Consider the following 21683-nt stretch of genomic DNA (forward strand, 5'->3'; position numbering starts at 1 on the left):
ACAATAATAATTTCAATCTTAATACCTAATTCCTTGGTGATATCCAGAAAAGTTTAGAGAAAGATGTACTTCATTACAATTATATAGGCAGTATATAAATTTTCAACAAAAATATACAAATAGTTACAAAATGTACATGTATATCAAAATAAAAAAATGGATTGAATATTAAGTACAAATTATACACTTTATACTCCGTCACAAAAGGCACTATACAATTTCATTTCCTCTATTTAATATATCATATAGGAATATCTGTGTAAATCTATTATACATTTTGAACAAAAATATACAAATAGTACTTTAAAAACAGTTACCGGTATATCAAATATTAAGTACAAATTCTTCATTTTATACTCTGTCACAATAGGCAATATACAATTTCATTTCTCTATTTAATATATTATTTAGGAATATCTTTGTAAATTATATTCACTAAGCAAACAAGATGATTGTGAGGGAAATTCATTCAAGCAACAGAACAGGGTGTTACCCCAAACATCAAACAATTACACTCTTTACACCACATAGTCACCTTGGATCTGCTATTAGTGATTAACCAAGTAATACCTCAGTCACACCTCCAAACTGACTCCAAATCGACTCCAAACCGACTCCAAACCGACTCCAAACCTACTCCGAACCGACTCCAAACCGACTCCAAACCGACTCCAAACCGACTCCAAACCGACTCCAAACCTACTCCGAACCGACTCCGAACCGACTCCCAACCGACTCCCAACCGACTCCCAACCGACTCCCAACCGACTCCGAACCGACTCCGAACCGACTCCAAACCGACTCCAAACCGACTCTATACTGATCGATTCTTGGCCATTGGAGGTAATGCAACTTTATGATCGATGTGTTGTCGGTCTTGCGTTGGTCTCGTCGATGTGACTGCTGTATTAGAGGGGTCTGCACCCGACCGGTGTGTTGGCTCAGTCAGTAGAGCGTCCGCCTCACAACCCGGAGGTTGTGGGTTCGAACCTCGGCCGCGTCATACCAAACGCCGTTAAAAGACGGGAGTTACTGCTACCTTGTTTGGCGTTCAACAATAAGGGGATAGAGCAACGTCGATCTGGCGCAGCTCAGTGGCTGCCGGGCTCACGATCAATTGGGCAAAAAGAATTTCCATTTTTCGGTTTAATAAAATTTGGAGTGGACTTTAATAGATTGTTATTATTATTATTTAAATGGACCACTATTTATAAAAGACAGCGATTCATTTAGTCACGCGTTATGGATAGTGGTCCTTATGAATGGCGGTCCTTGTGAATGGCGGTCCTTATGAATAGTGGTTTTTACGAATGGCGGTCCTTATGAATTATGAGGTAAATTGGCTATGGTTTGCTCACTATTTACAAGGGCCGTTATTCATAAAGGATTGCTATTCATTTTGTTACGCGTTATGGACAGCGGTCATTATGAATAATAATCCTTATGAATAGCTGTCCTTATGGATAGCAAGCTTGACCAGTATTACAATTGTAATCACAACAACAATAAATTAAAATAATAATAACTGTTGTATATTTGCATAAAAATGTACTAGCATTCCATGAATGTATGTTTACAGTTAGCATAACATGATTGCAATGTAAAGATGCGTGCATGGTGATACTATAGCGCATAAAAACATACACACTCGAACTGGCAGAGCTCTGAATTATGTGTCTCTCTAAATACGTTGCAATAATAAATAACATTATTGCACAGATATCGTAAAGATGCGTGCGTGGTGATACTATATCGCATAAAAACATACACACTCGAACTGGCAGAGCTCTGAATTATGTGTCTCTCTAAATACGTTGCAATAATAAATAACATTATTGCACAGATATCGTAAAGATGCGTGCGTGGTGATACTATATCGCATAAAAACATACACACTCGAACTGGCAGAGCTCTGAATTATGTGTCTCTCTAAATACGTTGCAATAATAAATAACATTATTGCACAGATATCGTAAAGATGCGTGCGTGGTGATACTATAGCTCATAAAAATATACACACTCGAACTGGCAGAGCTCTGAATTATGTGTCTCTCTATTAATACGTTGCAATAATAAATAAATAAAGGATGCTTGATTCGTCGGTTACAGGCGGAAAACATAAAAAATGCCAGTAATTAAAGGGCAAGTTAATTTGATTGAATTAATTGCAGTGTCATGCTTGAATGTATAAAATCAAATGTAAAATTCCATTTTCATTGCACCTCGACATAATTTTGTAGTGTTTCAGTTTTTGGGAGGTTTCAAACCACATTCTCCCCACATTTTTCCTGTAAACAGATCATGGCTCTTTACTCGCTTCATGAGCCATGACCCTAGGACCATGTTGCCATTTTGAAGCTGACCCCGATGCCGTCCAATTGACAGAGCGAACATCACGCATGCTGTAAATGATAAAAGAGGATAATAACACGATTTGTAAGAATTATATACAATGCATGTGTACAACTATAGAGTAAGATATTACAACATACCGGTACTATATGTAAATAGTCATCATTCTATTATCATTTTCATCATCATCATTATTCATCCTTATCTTTACACATCGTGCATCTACGGAAACCACAGAACTGTTATGTACTAAGCAGTCCATAACATTCAGTTTGTACTCCTCCTGTTGAACATCTGGTAACTTCTGCCTGACTTAAGTGACAATGAATGAGAGTATAAAGTGAATATCTTTATCCGTATCCATATTATCATTACGTATGATGCATCTATGTAACATAAACAACCATTATGTAAAGACAGTCATTTGAACACACAGTTCATATTCCAGCCTTGTAACATCTGACAAATTGTGCCTGATATAGTTGTAGTTAATAAATGAATAAAGAATAAGTGATGATAATAATTTGACTGGCTTTATATGTCATGTCACATGGCACTTCATGTTTAATGCCCTCAATATAGAATCACATTGCCTTCATCTTAGTCTTTATAGACAGGTGATTTTTTTTCTTCTTCATATCGATCATATACTGGTAGATGGTCACTAAAGTAGGTTTGAAAGTTTTCCTAAATTATGCAAATTATGCAAAACTGCAAAAGCAATCAATTTCTATTAAAAAAAATGCCCCCCCTTCAAACAGCTCTAGTCTACGAATTGAAAGATTGCATACGTACGGGACTTGTACGGTTTCAGTGGGTACCCACTCGCATGCTGTACGATGTTGTGGTAGACGGCTTTTCCCTGCTCTCCTGCTCTATACGCCATCTTCTGAACATCCGCGTTGCAGCAGTCACCTACGGCAAATATGTTTTCATGACCTTCTACTTGAAGATATTGGTTGACCTGAAGAGACCCACGTGCATCCATCTTAGAACCTGTAAGGAAATGATGAATTATTGTTTGATGTGGTAAAGGGATATTTCTGGAGATTATTACACCTTGAATGATCAAGCTAACAATTTGCCTCACCACTCCCCCCCCCCCCCTCCCCCACACCCTCCTGACAAGAAAGAAAGTATCTAAAAACTCTTTAGTTAGCTAAACAAATCATCTGAAAGTCAGTAATGATCATATAATCTAAGTTGTTATCAGTCATAATCATTACAGCCAGTAAATAACAAAACAAATTACGTTATCATGAATTGCAAATATTCTGTGTTCTCTTAGTTGTGAAATAAATATTCACGGACTGAAATTTTCACAAATCTGAGCCACTCGCAAACGAATTGTCAAGGTTTCATGCAAGGGAAAGTCCCAGTTTCGCAGTAGATCTGTGGTACCGAAAGTTGTTATTGATCACAATTTCATGAACTTCGTTACCAGGGGGGTGTTTCACAAAGATCCTAAGTTGAACTTATCTCTAAGTTGGACTCACTTAACAATTATGGAAAGCTGTTAAAATCTATGGAAAGCTGTTAAAATCTATGAAAATATTTTATAAAAGTTATTTCAAAAGGCATAAAATGTTGATTTGAATCATTCATATTATCTATTATCAATGAGATTTCATGTTCTTGATGTGGAATTTATAAAAAGTCTAAAAAACTTTAATTATCTTTTTTGAATACATTCTATTTTAAGACTACAAATGGCTCTCCGTAATTTTTAAGTCCAAAATTAGAGTTGAGTTTGACCTAGGATCTTTGTGAAACACCCCCCTCGTCAGTGAGTGCGAGCCTCTGTATACTACTCACCAAGCTCTTCTGCATATGCCTGACTGTTAATTGACGAGCCTATGCATACAAACACCACGTCGGCCTGGATGGACTTGCCTTTGTCGGTGAGGACAGTGGCTCCTGATAGGTCTCTAGGAATGTCATCAAGATTGGTCACCTTCTCACCTGGATGTGACAATGAGATAGGTGGAGAAAGAGAGGTAAAGGAGGGGGAGGAGGGAGGAAAATGAAAGGATGAGATGGAGAGGTTGATACATAGACAGCAAAAGAGAGAGAGAGAGAGAGAGAGAGAGAGAATGAGGTACAGTAAAAGAATGACAGGTGGTTCATAAGTTTTGAATTATTCAACGGTTTTGAACTTGTCATATATATATATATATAATAAGGTTACACTTATATTGTCTTCAGAGTGGAATAAATTTGGAATAAAACATACTGATACCTAGCTACTCCTGCAAACGTTGGTACATTCTTCATTTTGACAAAGGCATGAGATTAGAGAAAAGTTCTGATCGGGTTTTAGCTTTAGTTTAGATTAGGATGAGGGTTAAAGTACAGATATAGGTGTAGTGTTTGCTACAGATTTAAAGTAAGGAATTAAGCTTGGTTTGAAATTAAGGGCCGAGTAATTGTCGCCAAAGAATGAGTCATAGAGACACAGACATACCAAAGACCAGTTTCACATTGAGTTCTTCTAGCTGCTTCTGAACAGAGGCCCTGAATGTGTCACTCGTGGCAGGTTCCACCAGGCTGTCTCTGGCATGGATGATGGTGACTTCTTTGTCTGGGTAATCCGTAGCCACCTCTCCTGCAATCTCTACCCCTACAGCTCCCCCTCCGATGATCACCACCGTCTTGGCAGCCTTCACCTATGACAGTGATGGAAAGAATCAGTCATTTTAATCAGTAAACTTCTACAGTCAAACCTACTTCAGTGACCACCTGTCTACAAAGGCCACATTTGTTGTTTCCCTTGAAAGCGGTTCCTCATTGAATCATGTACTAAAGGATCGAATCTGTCTACAAAGGCCACTTTTTGCGTTTCCCTTGGGCGGTCACTATAGAGAGGTTTGTATATGCCATCAAAATTTGTGAATGTTTCTTCCAGGAACCAATGGAGAAAATCTATTCCAAACGTTGAAACGCTAATTTGTATGATGGTATATATACTACAGATGCAATCCATCTTCCTTACATTAGCTGTTGCAATGTCTGGCAATCATATCTCAAGATTTTCAGTAAATGGCTGGTCTATTTAACAGATAAGGATGACTATAAATCATACCCAAATCATTACAATTATATTGGCTCAACTAATGTCTTGAAGTGTTCTTATTATTATTTAAACTGTCCTTATACCACATTGTGGGGAAAATTGGAAATAAGCACTTTATAACTGCAAAGAAGGCATATTGATAACAAATACTCCATGAATTGGATTTGATTTGATAGACACAGACGAGAAATAAGCCTACCTTTTCACATGCATCCTTGTACAGATCCAAAGCCTGATCGATGGTACAGTCGTTCTGAAGCTTGCCTGGAAATGGTCCTGTTGTGCCTGTGGCTATCACCAGGTAGTCGTAGGAAATCTCTTTGCCGTTGGAGAGGACAACTTGCCCTGCTGCAGGGGATATCTTCTCCACAGTATCCTGTTCAAAGCTATCACCAAAGACTTCCTTGAGCGGTATAAGAACCCTTTTAGCAAAACCTGCAACCAAGAGGGGAAGAAGAGATAAATAGGATTGAACAAGTCCAAACTATAAGTTACTGACCACACCTAGGATTATAACATTTGAAAAAGAACATTGAGAACAGTAAGGAATGGGGTAAAAATAGGATGACAATGTCCTTTTTTTTCAAAGTAAAAGAAGAGATACAAATATATTTGATACACATGTAGGAAGACTTTTTTTTTAAAGTGCGGGTGTCACTGTTGACCTATCAGGTAACTTAAAGTCTTTAAGTACTGTCTATGCAATGTAGCATGGTAAGGGCCAGGCACGTACGCAGGATTCATTTGAAGGGGGGGGGTTTAACATTTGAAAATCGCGCCAAATATTTTGAGAGCACATTTTGAAAAAATTTGTAACGACTCAGCCAGCCGCTGCCAGCCGCTTGAAAATATGACCGATCAAAATTTGGTTCTGTTGGGGGGAGGGGTTAGGTCACCTTTTTTGGTCACCCATAGCACAATTTTTAAAAAGAATACTTTTTTTTGTAAAAAAAAAAAGAGGGGGGGGGGGGTTCCTCCAAAACACACTCAACAAATTTGAGGGGGGGGGGCCGGTTTTGACCCCCCCCCCCCCCCCTGCGTACGTGCCTGGTATGGGTTAATAATTACCTGGTTCAACACAGGCTCTTGGTGCTGCTATGGTAATGTGCATGGCTTCACGAGGATCAATCACGATAAGTTTACACTGGCCCCTGAGTGGATACGCCACTGCTTTCCCCCCAAAGCTGCAGCCGATCACCACCACCGTCTTCTCCTTCAAAGCAACACTTTGTGATGTCCCCATGGCCTATAAAGTGAAGATAACAATGAAGAAAATGGGGCGAGGAAACAAAAAATAAAATCATATGCTGCTTTTCACCTACTCAGATAAGTATTTGGCATTGCCAATTTGATACTTCAAGTTCAAGTTTATTTGTCTTTCAGAAATCACATGTAATAAAATATAATATAGTATAATGATAAAAGTTTATTTTTTGTACACAATGTAGAAAAAAGAAAGACGAGGAGACCTTGGTTGAAGTACAGCTTGGCCTGGTTAAGCTAGGCCCCTCAGCTCAGCTCAGATGATGTGACAAAGATAACTGATTCATGAATACAAACAAAAAATGATATATGGAATATATATAAAGCTATTTACAAAATACAATCAGAAAACAACCAACTACTCAACGCAACAATGCACCGACCACAGCATGGACCTACTGACCCCAACAAATACCCGAAGATGCGCACATACATCACACGGCCGGTTGCATGAGCCAACAACTGTGTGTGTGAAAATATTCATATGATTATCATTATGAATATGAGCACGAATAACCCATCCATCGAGACATCAATGAATTATTGCTCTCTGAGTGCAGAATTCAGAAGACAAGCAGGAATATAATGGTAGATGTACAGATGGGAAAGTAGAAGAAGAAAAAGAAGACGGATTATGTCAAAGTTGAAAAATAACAACAATAGATCGAGAGTAATAAATGTAAATTACCTGGATGATAGTAAGAATATTTGAAGAGGTATGACTTTGCGGAATTACGTCCCTGCACGTACACTCGTGCAGCTCCGCCCCAACGAATGTCAAGTAAATTCGATGCTCCGCCCCTTATCCTACGGTATCCTCGAGAATGTTGTTAATGTAAGATAACATTTTCGAGGAGAGAGAGAAGAGAGAAGAAGGAAGAGAAAAGATCGAGAGAAGAGAAAAAGAGAGAAAGGAGAAGAGACCGAGAATGGAAAGAAGAGAGAGAAGGGAGAAGAGAGAAAAAGGAAGAGAAAATAGAAAAGGGAGAAGAGAGAAGAATTAAGAATAAAGGAAGAAGAGAGAAGAAAGAAGAGAGAAAAAAGAAGAGAAAAGAGGGAAAGGGGAGAAGAGAGAAGAAGGAAGAGAGAAGAGAGAACTTAATTAGGGATAAGGAAGAAGAGAGAAAGAGAGAAGAGAACGGGGATAAGAGAACAGTGAGAAGAGAGAATTAGGAATAGGGAGAAGAGAGAAGGAAGAAGGAAGAGAGAGGAAAGAAGAGAATCGAAGAGGGAACGGGGAGAAGGGAGAATTAGGGAGACGAGAGAGAGAGAGAGGGAGAGAGAGGGAGAGGGAGAGAGAGAGAGAGAGAGAGAGAAGGGATTAAGAAAGAGAGAGAAAGAGAGAGAGTAGAGAGTTATTTATATTATGACGAGAGAAGAAACCAGCAAGAGAAAGGATGATCATGTCGATTCATGCTATATTTTTTAAATTATGACTTTAATAGGTGTATTAAATCAAAGATAAAATCTTGAGATGGTATGTAAATTGATCAATATAGTGCTCTCTGCACAACATTCATTCTTATATAAATCAATGTGATCTATAGACCGCTTTAATTCTACATCTAACTAATATAAGCAATAAGTTCATGAAAGTCGGTCTAGGTCTAAATGTTTCTTCTGTCAACGAATTTAGACTTCATTCAACGATTATGTGTTCTATTGTTTTTGTTTTCACATAGGTTGTGATATGTTGAAATCTGATCTCCTCCACATCGGGCCACCCTTCTTTCTCACTAAAGTCCTTCTTTCTCACCTCACCCTCTCATTCTCATAGATTCTCCATATTTATGCCCAGTAAAATAATGTTTTATTAACATTTTGAAATAGATTTTGAAAAATCAATCTGAAAGGTTAGCAGCTAGTAAAAGATTGAACGACATGTTTGTCAACATTTTAAATGGAACCCTTCAATATCCTGGCTTATTAAGTTCATCTAGTTGGGATTGTTGGTAAAAATCTTTGTTATGTCACTACTGATGTATATGATACAAGCTCATCTTTGCATTCGGAAGAGTGAGCAGCTCACTCTCCTCTTTCATCCCGCACTCAATATCTAATACCAAAAGCACATTCTGCATGAGTACTTTATACAAGATATGATTTTAATAAAAACATAATTCCATATTCATTGTAATATACAAGGAAGCGATCAAAAGTGCATCTCTTTTTTAGAGACAGCTAGTGGGGAATGCATAAAAGACATACTGCATGTCAGCACTAAAATTGAATACTAGTAAAAGTAATAGACACCACACTTTTGACCCTGGGTCACTACTAACAGTAACACCATGAAACACAATTATACTTGTGATAATTTGTGTTTGGTTATAACAGAGGTGAGTGAATATCTCAATCTAGTTACATAACACAATAAGTTTTAAAACACATTTGTAGTGAGTGGGTGGTCTTGTTATTTCACCATCAGAAATAAATAAAAGTTGAGAGTAGACACAAGTTTTGGTAAATCAACTACAAGTATTCAAAATTAGTAATCACATTTGATCATGTACAATCAAACATTACCATGATTAACTGAAGTTAAGAAAAATATGGAATTTGCTTTGCATTTTAACAAAACATTTACACATGGGATACTGACAGTAACACTGATGTCTTTGTTATTTGCTTGCTAAAAGTGACCAAGATTTAAGAAGAATTTGAACCTTGCTCATTGTTATCATAATGATACAGATATAAGTTGTATGCTGCACTTTATCGCTGTGCTATATTATCATTTTCATGTATACTTCATAGTAGGGCAAGTCAAAGGTACTTTGGCCATTTTTCTGTCCGAAACGGTACCCCCCCCCCCCCTCCTCAAAAAAGAAGGAAATTAAACAGGGATTAACATTGCAAATGTCTGTTTTCATGACTGACCTCCACTCTTGTAGGGCGGTCAATTTCACAGAATCATCTGGGAAATATCAATTCTGATGTCCTTAACATATGGAAAATAATACCTTGAACTTACCAAATAAGTATAATAACTTAAATGTTCCTGCATAGGAACTGAAGCCATAATGATGACATGTTTCTTTAAAAAATTCACTCACAGGTAATAACATTTTGTTTAAAAAGAAAGAAAATGAACAATTAATATTTACAATAATTTCTAAGTCCCATGTAGGCATTTTCAATGATAAAAGCTTCATTATACATTATTCTCTACTCTACCTTTGGCAAACTAATGTGACTGGAAGTTTAACATTAAGCCAATTATGTTTGGATTGCTCAGTGTTACAAGACAACAATACTGTCCTTGCATTTATGTTATTGACAAGCTGCTAAGAACATTACAAAAAGACAGACACAAAGAAATCTATTAATTACCATACAGCCCAATAATGTTGACTAGAGGCAGACATCATGTAAATCAAGGTATTCCTTCAGACTGAAAACTGTAATCAACTCTTTCTATTTGCAGCAAAACAGAAACACTTAAATGAGTGTTGCCGATAAGAAAAAAAAAAGACTTGAGTGTTGGAGCAATCACATAATTTTAATATGCATATCGTATATAAAATAATAAAAGAAAACAAAAAGTAAAAGGGAGATTATGAAGAATTAAATATTCACAAAAATATAGCCATGTCTGGTCAAGTTTAAAAGCTTTGAATAAAAAGTTAAATGTCACTTTTATGCTGTTCTCATTTGCTGCTAATTACAGAATGAAAATGCACATAGAATATGATAATTCTGAATCCTATGAAATTCTTATCCAACTATTCTTGTAGTCTCTTCTCAGTCGTCTTCTGCCATACTTTTCCTCTTCTTCTTCTTTTTCTTCTTTTCTGAGCTTGGCTGTAAGGGAGAGAATAAAAGTGGAGAAAGAACAGAGGGTTAACTTTAATCATCATGTTTTAAAGATGAAGTTGAGTTCTGGTCATGCGATTGCATTGTGAAAGAAACGGTGTGGAACCGACCAGAAAAGGTTGATCATCTAGCATATAAGAATTTGTGTGTATTGCAAGGTTCTGGAATCATCAAAATGATAAGAAATTTGGCAAAGTCTTGGTAAAGTTACAAACACTTGCACAGAAAGATGTATATGGGACTACACGAACACGTGGCGTAAAAAGCAGGCCCCCCGATTTTTACGATGTTACATGCATATTTAGAATATGAAGGCATTTGAAGAGCCATGCTTTTCGGGGAACATGTCTTAACTGATGTTCTTCCACACTTGCATAATAAGAACGAGTAATGCTCACAAATTATTTTTCACCTCTTCCCAGAACTCAACCTTCTCTTTAAAAATTGATAATATCAGCAACTTTACAACCAAATTGATCCTTTTAATTGTAGATTCATGTTAACAGAATGATTGGCTACAGAGCTTTCTTCTTAAAACACTGTACAACAAACTCTCCATGAAAACATAATTTTGCATGTCCCAATTTGCATTTTATTGACTGTTTAACCCTGATATAACAATATTCAACAAGGAATTCCATTGTGTTATCACTCGATGACTTTCAACAGTCAACCGCCCAAGCTATCCTGCATTGCATCTGGCAAAATATGCTTTCTAACATTTTGCCTTTAAGGCTCGTGGGCCGTCAGTCAACACAGCTGTCTCCTATGCGTGTTAGCATACAGAAAAATGCACTATTTGGGTCACCTAAAGTATTTCTTATACAATAATGTACACCTTCCTTTATCTGCTACTTACCGTTTCCGGTTCATCTGCTTCTTCTTCTGGTTCCTCCTTGACCTTCTTCTTTTTCTTTTTCTTTTTCTCTGATGATGGTTCAGGAACTGGACAGAGACAAAAACATCAAGATGGATATTGGAGACATCCAAACAATCACATAAAATGAAGTTTTATAAACACAAGAAATATCTGTAAATGAGGTTCGGTTAATTACAGGCTTGTCATTTTTCAAACCTATAAAAGTTGATATTGGTTTCAAAATACATTTTAAAACTATGCTTCACAATATAAAAGTTGAGTTAAACAAGTTTCAAGTCCTTCTACTGTATTATATTTATTTTTTCTTCTTTCCAATGCAAAGTTCTTGCTTTTGGTTCCAAAATCATTGAACTCCGAGACCCTTCCTCTCCCCTATCCATGTCTTGTTTCTCAAATCTATTATGCGACCTATATTTCTGCCTCAGAGGTAGTGACGAAGTTGTTTGGAATAATCATGGATAAATCATGATTTTACAACGTTCTCATCATTGGCAGAGATGGCAAATACGCTACCTTAACTACAATCAAACTTGTCATATTGAGGCTACCCATCTATAAAAGGCCATCTGTCTGAGCTAGCCACTTTCACTGTTTTCCTTACCTTATTTTTTCTTCTTTCCAATGCAAAGTTCTTGCTCATGGTTCCCACATCATTGAACCCTGCTACCCTTCCTCTCCCAAATCCGTATTTTGTAGTACTACAATCATTAATTGCCTTATCTGATTATTCTCTCTTGACAAATATTATTTTTCTGTACAATACTTTGCTGACAAATTTTTGTCAGAATAAAAACAAAAAGAGCAAAATTAGGAATTGATGGCGAGACCTGCATTCCTCTGCCAGTGGATCACATATAGAGAGATATAGAGAGAGAGATATAGAGAGAGAGATATAGAGAGAGAGATATAGAGAGAGATATAGAGAGAGATATAGAGAGAGATATATAGAGAGATATATAGAGAGAGATATGGAGGGAGATATAGAGAGAGATATGAGAGAGAGAGAGAGATAGAGAGATATATATATAGAGAGAGAGAGAGATATATAGAGAGAGAGATATATAGAGAGAGAGAGATATAGAGAGATAGACAAGATTGATATTGGCCTTACCTGTCTCCTCCTCTGACTCTTCCTTTACTTCTTCCGGCTCCGACACTCTCTTCTTCTTCTTCTTTTTCTTCTCAGGTGATGCCGACACCGTCTCCTCTCCTTCATCATCTCCGTTCACCTCTTCTATCTTCCGCTTCTTGGGAACAGATGGGAGGGTGGAGTCCATACCGGGGTCGTAGGTCACGACCTCGCTCTTGTGCTGGTATTTCTCAAACTTAGCCTTGGACTTCCCTGTGCCAGAAATACGTCTTTCCTGGATAAAAATGTTGAAGGATACAAAGTCAGGCACGAACCTCAATCAAATTAATTTTTTTTTGTCTAGCTCAAATCTATTATGCGACCTATATTTCTGCCTCAGAGGTAGTGACGAAGTTGTTTGGAATAATCATGGTAAATCATGATTTTACAACGTTCTCATCATTGGCAGAGATGGCAAATAAGCTACTTGAACTACAATCAAACCTATCATATCGTAACCACTGGTCGATAAAGGCCATCTGTTTAAGGTAGCCACTTTCACCGGTTTCCCTTACCACGCCTTTACAGGTAAATTCTACTGTATGGTTTCTAGGTTTAACTTCCTACATAAGGAAAGAAAAACCCAATGTAATGGTGATAATCTAACTCTGACCCCTCCCATCTCTAAAGCAAACACAAAATACACAATCAAAAACAAAACAAAACAAAGGAGGGAAATGTGGGACACCTCCACAGCAGACATCTTAAAAAGTAGACTCTGAGGTAAAACTAAATAGAGGAACATAACTAATAGTCCCTTTCTGAGATTGTAAAGTATTAGGACAAAACATCAAAAATTTACACAAAATACATTCTTCACTTGGGTGTGAACAATCTAACTGGTCATCAATATCCAGACTTCAGGATCTGGACCAGAATCTGGACCAGGAACTGAAGAGATGCAGAATAGAACTTACGTCTCCTTGCTCCAAGCTTCTTAGTCTCGATTCCATCTTGGCTCTGGCCTGTAACCCTAGTTCACAGCTGGCATCATCTCCTAAGGCATCATATCTGATCGCTAACGAGGTCTTGGCCGCTAACATTCTTGACATCTAAAGGAAAGAAAAGTAGTGATGCAATTAATCTATGAGCACTATATAAATACAAATAATGAAATCAAAGTATATCAAATGGAAAATGCCATTTTCTCTGATCAAAATAACAGTTTCTTTGACATTTTATTGTACCTGCAGTATCATTTTTGTTATGTTAGCATACTGCTTTGAGGGGCAATTGTTAGAACCACTGCACCAAGGTAATCTTGAAATGAATGCCCTGAGGAAAAGTCAAATAGCATGAAGATGATAAAGTCTTACTCTAGAGATCACAGAAAAATAGAGCTTTTAACTGTCGCTGCAGTTACAACCAATCAGAGGCATAGACACTTACTCGATATGCTGAACATAAATGGTACAACTGTGAAGATTAAAACACTCCAACAACACTAATGACAATAAATTACTATTCCTCCTTCAAGTCAAATTCAAAAGTGCACAAACGATGAAAAAACATGGCAATACTCCGTACCTTTCCCTTATTCTTAGGAGTGCTCTGTCCAACGAGTGAGGCGTGGTAGATGAGACCATACTTGGGTGTGTCTTTCTTGGTCTTCAGTGCTCTGAACAAGGCCTTCTCAGCTCCAAGGATCTGAACGGTGGAGGCGGGATGCTTGGCCAGATTCATCAGTGAACCTGGCAAGGATAGAACAGGAAACGAGGCTCAAGACTTTTATCTTCACATGGTGTCAACAGAAAAATGAATGATTAAATATATCATTCACTAGCTCCTTGTTACAGGACTAAGCTTGGATTTTATCAAATGTCTAAAATAAACCAGTTCATTATCTACATAATATGATGACAGATGAATCGTAACTCCATAGGTCATTTACCTCAATAAATCATTTATCTTTCTAATAAATAAATAAATAAATAGAACTTTTGTAACTACAGTGTATACTGATATGCTCCTTTTGGAGAACCTATTAATAAAACTGTCCCAATAAACTCCCAATGCTGAAATTCATTGAACGGAGCTACATTGATAGCAGATTTGCAACAGTTTTTCCATTGTTTAGTTATCAAACTAGAATTATGAATCCAAATGTCAATCATTTTTCGGCTTTCTATTCATTCTAGCAGCTTTATAAGGTCTATCTCAAGAGCTATTCTTTATTAGCATTAACCACCTCATGCCAGTGTTATTCCAATGATAGGCACCAAACCACTGGACCAACCAACTCACCTGCATGTGATATCAACCTAGCACCGACCAGCTCGCCTACCATGGTGGTGAGGTTGGGTGCAATGGCAGCCATCCTGTTCTTGAGGTAGTCATACAGCTGTGTCCTGTAATCAGTGATCTCGACCACCTTCATAGAGGGAAACAGAGAGAGAGAGAGAGAGCGAAGAAGGTAATTAGTCAGTACATGTGCTGCAGCATGTGCTATGTCAATCACTCCTTTGTGGTTCATTCAGAACAATAACCAAATCCCCAACTTCAAAAGCGGATCAAAATGTACTTTACCCTGTAACTCTAAACCCCAAATACAACACAATCAAAGTCAGAAGCATAAGCATTGATGGAATAGAGCATGGAACAAATATTACCAGAGGATCTGTCAGATCACCATTGATGCAACTAACAGAAATATATCGGTCTTTTCCTCCCAATGAAGAATTAAGCTGCCATAACCATGCAAAATTACTCAATGAAACAAAAAGTTACAGCTAATATTTCCAACTGTGAAAGACCAACCGAAGAACTGAATCTCCAGGGGAAAAAAATATAAGAAGAAAATTCTACTCCATTTCTGTCTCAGAGGTAGTGACGAATGAGAATTTGTGATAATCATCATAATCTCATACTATATTCTATCTGCATCATTGACAGAAGTGGTTTCATTATCTCCAAGAACACTCCTACCCTAACCTGGATACATCACACACAATTTCTACTCTTGAATTTCTCACTGGGATGATGTTTTGGCAAACACTGTCATTTCAATATTGAGGTCCTTCTTTGCTCAGGACTAGTGCATATTTTTAATCTGAAGTAGAAATAAATATAAAGACCATTCAAGTGAAACAAAAAAAGTGAACTTTACGAGCAAATGGTATGTATACGATACTACAGATGCAAGTTTCCATGACTTTATAGACTGGCCGTCTTCCTATACAGGCGGTCGCTACACCAAGTTTTTAATGAACTGATTCTCCAAAAACTTAATTTTATTCCGAACACCAAGATGCCAGTGTCCCCAGCCTTAAAAATTTACTTAAGATGAAGCCATCCACTCACCTGATCACAGAGGTACTTGATGTTGAGGATGTCATCTTGAGATACTTCCGTTCCCATGGAGATTTCTGCAGCCAGTTTCAGTTGCTCTTCCAGCTCTTCTGGAAGTATTTCTGAGAAGTCTGTTGTGGATGCATTTGTTCTCACACCTACATAAATATCATAAAGACAGAATAACTTTAATCTGGGTCAAGGAGAACATGCATTGGCCTAAAAAATAAAGGTGAGATCTGGTCAGGCAATTGCATTGTGAAAGAAAAGGTGTGATTATGTAGCATATAAGTATTGGTGTGTACGGCAAGGTTCTGGAATCATCAAAATGATAAGAAATTTGGCCCAGTCTAGGTAAAAGTAACGAGCACTGTACAGAGAGAGATATATATGGGACTACACAAACATGTGGCATAATAATGTGGTTTTCATTTTTAAGCTGTTACATGTCATATTTAGAATATGAAGGCATTTGAAGAGCCATTATTTTCTCTGATGTTCTTCCACACTTGCATAATAACAATGAAAACGCTCACTTTCAACTTCAAAGTAGTCAATGACCCTAAAGCACTTACCCATATGTAGTACTGTCTTTGCAAATGCTAGGTTGTCTGTGATGATCTTTCCCAGCTCTGGAAAATGCCAGCCGTACCATTCTCTGCATCTCATCACATAGTTATTTAGCTCTTTGTCTAAGTCATCCAAAAGTGCTAAATGTACATGAGAGATAAGAACTTACTTAGCTCATTCAGAACAGATATTTATTAAGGGTAAAATAAATCAGAAATCTTCATTAAAGCCTCACTGTCCTACTTGTAGCTACTTGCTCCCTCAATATAGAAAACTTCCCCAATCGGTGCCTGTTGGTCCCCCGTGATCCTCTTTTTCTTATGTTAGTTGAGAGCTGAGTTAATGAGATAGCCACCTGTCAGGGACCTTGCTGTGTGGTCTAATCCTTTCTGGCCCAGTAGTATAGACGGTCTTTAAAATGACAATTATTGACAGCACTTTCACTGCTGGGTAAGTCCAAAGTTTGTTCCATATGTAACCAAGTATTCTTAAATTGTCTTATGGAATTGTGAAAATAAATTGACATAAAAAACAGAATTTTATTTGTTGTTTCATCTCAAAGCTCATGTGGGGTTATCAGCTTGGTACAGTAATGAGATATACTGAAATCTTAGATGTGGTTAGTATAGTAACATATTGGACAAAAAAGCTTCGACTTGCCCTGCCACATTATCACCATAAAAATCATGTCTGAAACAAAATGTACATGGACAGAGAAACTGTATCAAACAGTGATTGTGAACTTTTCTTTTTATCTTTTTTGATGGATTTCAAAGCATATTTTGCATAAAAACATGACTCCCAGTTTTTTCTACTTACATATTGCCTGAACAATCATGGTGTCCACTTTGTCGGGGCTGAATTTCAACTTGTACCTTGATAAACTGAAAAGAAAATACAGAAATAGGGATGCATATAGTGCTGACTTGTCCTTTCTCCTTATTACATGTGAGTGGAATCTTTTTCTTCTTCTTCTTGTCTTGTAACATGTAATATTTTCCTCCCGGTAAATTTTCTGCCATAACTCTCTTTCTCATATTTCACTTGCAGGCAACATAAATATTTGGTCTCAAAATTCACAACTTCCCGTCTCCCTCCCGTCAATTTCTTAACACTTCTCCATTTGTTGTCTCTCATTCAATTTAATTAACTGACACATTTGTTCCCCTCCTTTCATTGTTTATATTATTTTCACTTTCTGTCTCTAAGTCCCATTAATAAACTAACCTGTGAGCTAGACCCAGTGTCATAGCAGTCATTTCTCTGCCAGGTAGACCAGGAACCAAGCTGTCGAACTGGGACCTGATCCCTCTCATGAGTTCTTGGATTGAGGAGTTGTAGACACAATTCATGTTCAGTTTATCCTAAACATCAAATAGAGAATAATACAATTTGTACATGAGCATTGCAGTATTCTTTATACATTCTACATTTATTGAATGGAATATATGAAGCATTGACCGTCAATAATGTAAGCTGCCAAATGTTATATAACAAAACATGCAATCAGTTGCTTTTTGGTAAATATTAAAGGCCAGGTAGCATTCAATGAAATGAAATATATAGAATATATCTCATGTATTACATGTACATCCAAAATCTTTGGTCACTTTTGAACTCCAAAATCTCCAAAATAACTGGAAGTGGAAATTTGAATCACTGAAAAAAATCTTGAAAAATCCATGTTTAGTGAAATTGTTGTAACTCATGAGAACTAGTAGTATCCAAACATTTCCAACCTGAATAAACAACATTTTCAGTAAAAGGCACAAAAGTCAATGTGATTAAAGACAAGCAACTGTGATGATTATTAGCCTATGTGCTGTGATCCTTACCTTGATGATGCTCCCTAGCTTGGCATCAGCCACAGCGAGCTCTGCTTGAGCATCTTTGGCTACTACCTTCTTCAGGATCTTCTTTAGTCCCTTGCCCAACTTGCCTTCGACAAGGGCAGTAGCAGCTGTAAGAGAAAAACAAGTCCATCAAGATAAATTACAATCACTTATTTTACATTCAGAATAACCATTAACAGCTCCACTTCCTAATTCACTTACTAAAAACCTCATGTAGTCATGGTAGTTTAATTCTTAGAAACTTGATTAAGAATTTACGATAAATCATCCCAGAAAATTGAGATGGGGAATATAAGTAGACAGAAACATGGTTATCGTGTGACTTCAGGGAATAATTTTCCTCAAATTTTTTGATTAGCAATTTCAGCCGACGGATAAATATTTCAAATGAAATTCTGTACATTTCTATGGAAGAAAACTGCTACACAAAAGATATTTTGTATAGCAGTCATGCAAAAATGCATAGTAAATTGCGATGCGATACCAGGAAAATTATTCCCTGGACTTTTTTAATTCAATATTACAATTATCATCAGGCTAGAGCATGGAAAACAGAGCATTAACAAGTTGAATATTACAGAGGGAGATTAGTGATCAGCTTTGGTTACTGGGATTATACAGGGTTTCTATGAGGCCTAACTCTGCTTTTGATGTCATTTTCTAGTCATTTCTGCCTCAGAGGTAGTGACGAATGAGTTATAATCTTAATCATTCTTCTTCATACATTACTCTGTATACATCATTAACAGAAACAATATTTTAGAGTCTCGACCATCCCCAGGAAACTATCAGTCAGGAGGCGGCAGAGCCAGCTATTCTCCATTTGGGAAGCAGGCAAAAATTAATTCTTTTGCCCAAAACATAAACTTAATGAAGTCTAGCATAGACTTGATGAGTCAAATTCACCATATCAGCACTTTTCAGTACCTGTAGGTAGTATTGATGACAATTCATTTTATTGATGATTTTTATGATTTAACTGGATTTTTTAATCTATAAAGCTATCCTTACATGTATATTGGCAGTTGTGATTCTAGCATGGTTACCCAAGTTTAAGAAAACAATGTTATTAAATGATTAAAAAGAGGGGGGGGGGGGGGGGAGGGGGATGACCGAGTTGTTCATGAGGAACTTACCTGCCAAAGCCTCTGTTGTGTCCTGAAATTTCTCGAACTGTTTCAGCTTTAGTCTAGAAAAATGAAAAATGAAATAATGAACTTAACTCAATCAGAAGAGAAAGCTACATGATTTGCTCTCCACATTTGTCCTAGAAGGATATCTCATTCCAGTGAGTTTTAAACTTAAAAGGTGTTCTATTATACTCATGTAGGCCTATGTAGACCTATCATTTCTTCAGGAGAAAAATAAAGAGAAAAATGGCTGAATTTCCATTATCATTAAACTTATGACTATCAACATGACTTTAAAGCCCTTTCTTCTTCCTGCTATGTAAATTATTATTAAAAAGTTTGTTTATCTCCTTCATCTTTTCTGGTAAAGTTTAGACGAGTTCGGCAAAATACCATTTTCATATTGTAATCAAAATTGAATGCACATAATTATGCATTGTTATTTGATTACATTACAAGAATGGTCTATGGCCTGGGAGTCCCTCCGGATTAGGATGATATAGGCCTACTTACACTTTGCTTGCATGCTCTGGGGAGTCAAATGATTTGAATAGATCATCAACCTTCTGAAGTTTCTTCTCGTCCAGCAGCTAATAAAGAAGATTGACAAATATGTTATTGAGCAAACATCTAGACCTACACCATGTCAACAAAGGTCAAACTCAATTCAAGACAATTGACAAAGACTCAAAATTATTTTATGAATTTACTGATCAATTATAGATTCTACAATATCTGAATATGGAGACATGGGAGAAGGGCCTTTTTGTTTATGCCACAAAAACATACATATGTAGATGCTGACAAGTCTGTGTCCTGATTTTTTCCAGTGCAATGCTAATGTCTAATGAACAGATGAAATTCAAATTGGAAACTCTTTAATTTTTAATTTTATGAATTCCAATATTATCCCAATTTTCTTGTCACACAATCAATGTTGTCATTTATTTAATTCAATACAGCTTGAAAAGAATTTGTATAACAATGACAATGTTAATCCAGCTAACATTACAGGACAAACGGGTAATTAGTACATATCTTTTCTCTTTAATCTCTTGATAATAATACTTCTCATAAAAAGCTAACGCAAATATAAAGCAATGGGACTGGACCCTGATCCTGCTTTTAGGTTTATCATCACAAGAAATGTTACAGTATTTCCCACTGCCACCATATCATTACACATCACACAGTTAGATTCAAATCTGAATTTACACATTATACTACCTTAAAAATGGCATAGCCTGCCGATGATTCAAAGAGGACCAACATTATTCACGCTTTTCTTCTCGTGGCCGTAGGAAATCTTGAAGTTCTCGACCACGCGGTACACGCATATATCACGTACATGCGGTACGTACTTTGCTCACACGCACAATATAAATAGGCGCAGCACATGTGGCGAATCTCGAGCATCGCAGCAGCTGAGACGTAGTCTATATTTCAGGCGTATGATTACATCATAAGGATCTCTACTATACCTCTCCTCTTGTTCCTTCGCAAACATGCGGAGGGGCCAGGGGCATTCGTTGCTAGAATTCAAAACTGCGGAAGGCTCGAATATGCATACCCTTTTGGCTTCATCCTTTTTTCTTCCCCCTCATTTTTCTTGGGGAGGGGACTAGGGGTATTGAGGGGTGAAGCTTTTCTTCACACACCTAATCGGAGATGAAGGTAGCGCCCATCCAATGTGTAAAAATTGCCAATTTGATAAGTGTAAGGATCGCATTGTACACATACAACCGCTATACTACACACACGCAATATATTCTTTGTGTATTGTATCCGTCAGGCATGATCAATGCAACGATGGCTGGCTACCAATTAAAATAGGCATGGTGGCCGGATATAAATTGAGAGTAGATGATGGAGGGGGGGGGGGGGGGTAAAGCGCAGTACTTAGGGGCAAATCAAAGAATTATACTAAGACCTCACCTCATGTATGTTAGAAATTAAAAAGTTATTATCTTCTTTTGAATTGCAATATATCCCCGCACCATAATTAAAAGTCATGCATGAATTTTATTTGTCATATGTTATATATTTGAAAGGTGGTACACGATTCAAGCTCTATTTGCTTATGTTTCATCACGTACCTTTGTGTGTTCTTTCTTCAAACTGTATATTAGTTGCAACGTGTCTATGATAAATCATTGTTATATTCTTTTTCATGTGAAGTCAATTCAAATGGATTGTAAAATTGAAATGATTTGTTATATTATTTTATATTCATTTTTCATTGTGATGTTAACTTCAATGAATTGTGAAATTGTGAACATGCATGCATGCATAAATAAATAAATAAATAAATATGCCTTCTCTGGGAAAA

At 37.0% G+C, this 21683-nt stretch overlaps 2 protein-coding genes and 2 non-coding genes across 4 annotated transcripts; all 4 read right to left on the bottom strand.

Moving 5' to 3' along the window:
* Nucleotides 1-1600: 1600 nt before the first annotated feature.
* LOC575945 (apoptosis-inducing factor 2) lies at nt 1601-7384 on the bottom strand. The gene is made up of 7 exons (XM_030974762.1): nt 7377-7384; nt 6494-6671; nt 5625-5860; nt 4817-5018; nt 4168-4314; nt 3148-3348; nt 1601-2402 (listed from the first exon to the last, which is right to left on the bottom strand). Exons 2-7 carry the CDS (start codon nt 6666-6668, stop codon nt 2245-2247), a joined length of 1119 nt encoding a protein of 372 aa, XP_030830622.1. The 5' UTR covers nt 6669-6671; nt 7377-7384; the 3' UTR covers nt 1601-2244.
* A 1388-nt stretch (nt 7385-8772) lies between these two features.
* LOC576016 (nucleolar protein 58) lies at nt 8773-20727 on the bottom strand. The gene is made up of 14 exons (XM_776365.5): nt 20582-20727; nt 19868-19944; nt 19361-19413; nt 18207-18331; nt 17599-17735; nt 17191-17255; nt 16377-16511; nt 15814-15959; nt 14758-14884; nt 14041-14204; nt 13431-13565; nt 12496-12748; nt 11364-11449; nt 8773-10492 (listed from the first exon to the last, which is right to left on the bottom strand). The coding sequence occupies exons 1-14, from the start codon at nt 20624-20626 to the stop codon at nt 10433-10435; spliced, it is 1608 nt and encodes a 535-aa protein (XP_781458.3). The 5' UTR covers nt 20627-20727; the 3' UTR covers nt 8773-10432.
* Nucleotides 15319-15412, bottom strand: LOC115920089. The gene has a single exon (XR_004062177.1). It is a non-coding gene; the product is annotated as a small nucleolar RNA SNORD70 (small nucleolar RNA).
* LOC115920090 lies at nt 18888-18980 on the bottom strand. Its single transcript, XR_004062178.1, has one exon. It is a non-coding gene; the product is annotated as a small nucleolar RNA SNORD70 (small nucleolar RNA).
* Nucleotides 20728-21683: the final 956 nt, after the last annotated feature.

The sequence above is a fragment of the Strongylocentrotus purpuratus genome, unplaced genomic scaffold, assembly GCF_000002235.5.
Source record: "Strongylocentrotus purpuratus isolate Spur 01 unplaced genomic scaffold, Spur_5.0 spur5_scaffold_7, whole genome shotgun sequence".
Classification (NCBI taxonomy): domain Eukaryota; kingdom Metazoa; phylum Echinodermata; class Echinoidea; order Camarodonta; family Strongylocentrotidae; genus Strongylocentrotus; species Strongylocentrotus purpuratus.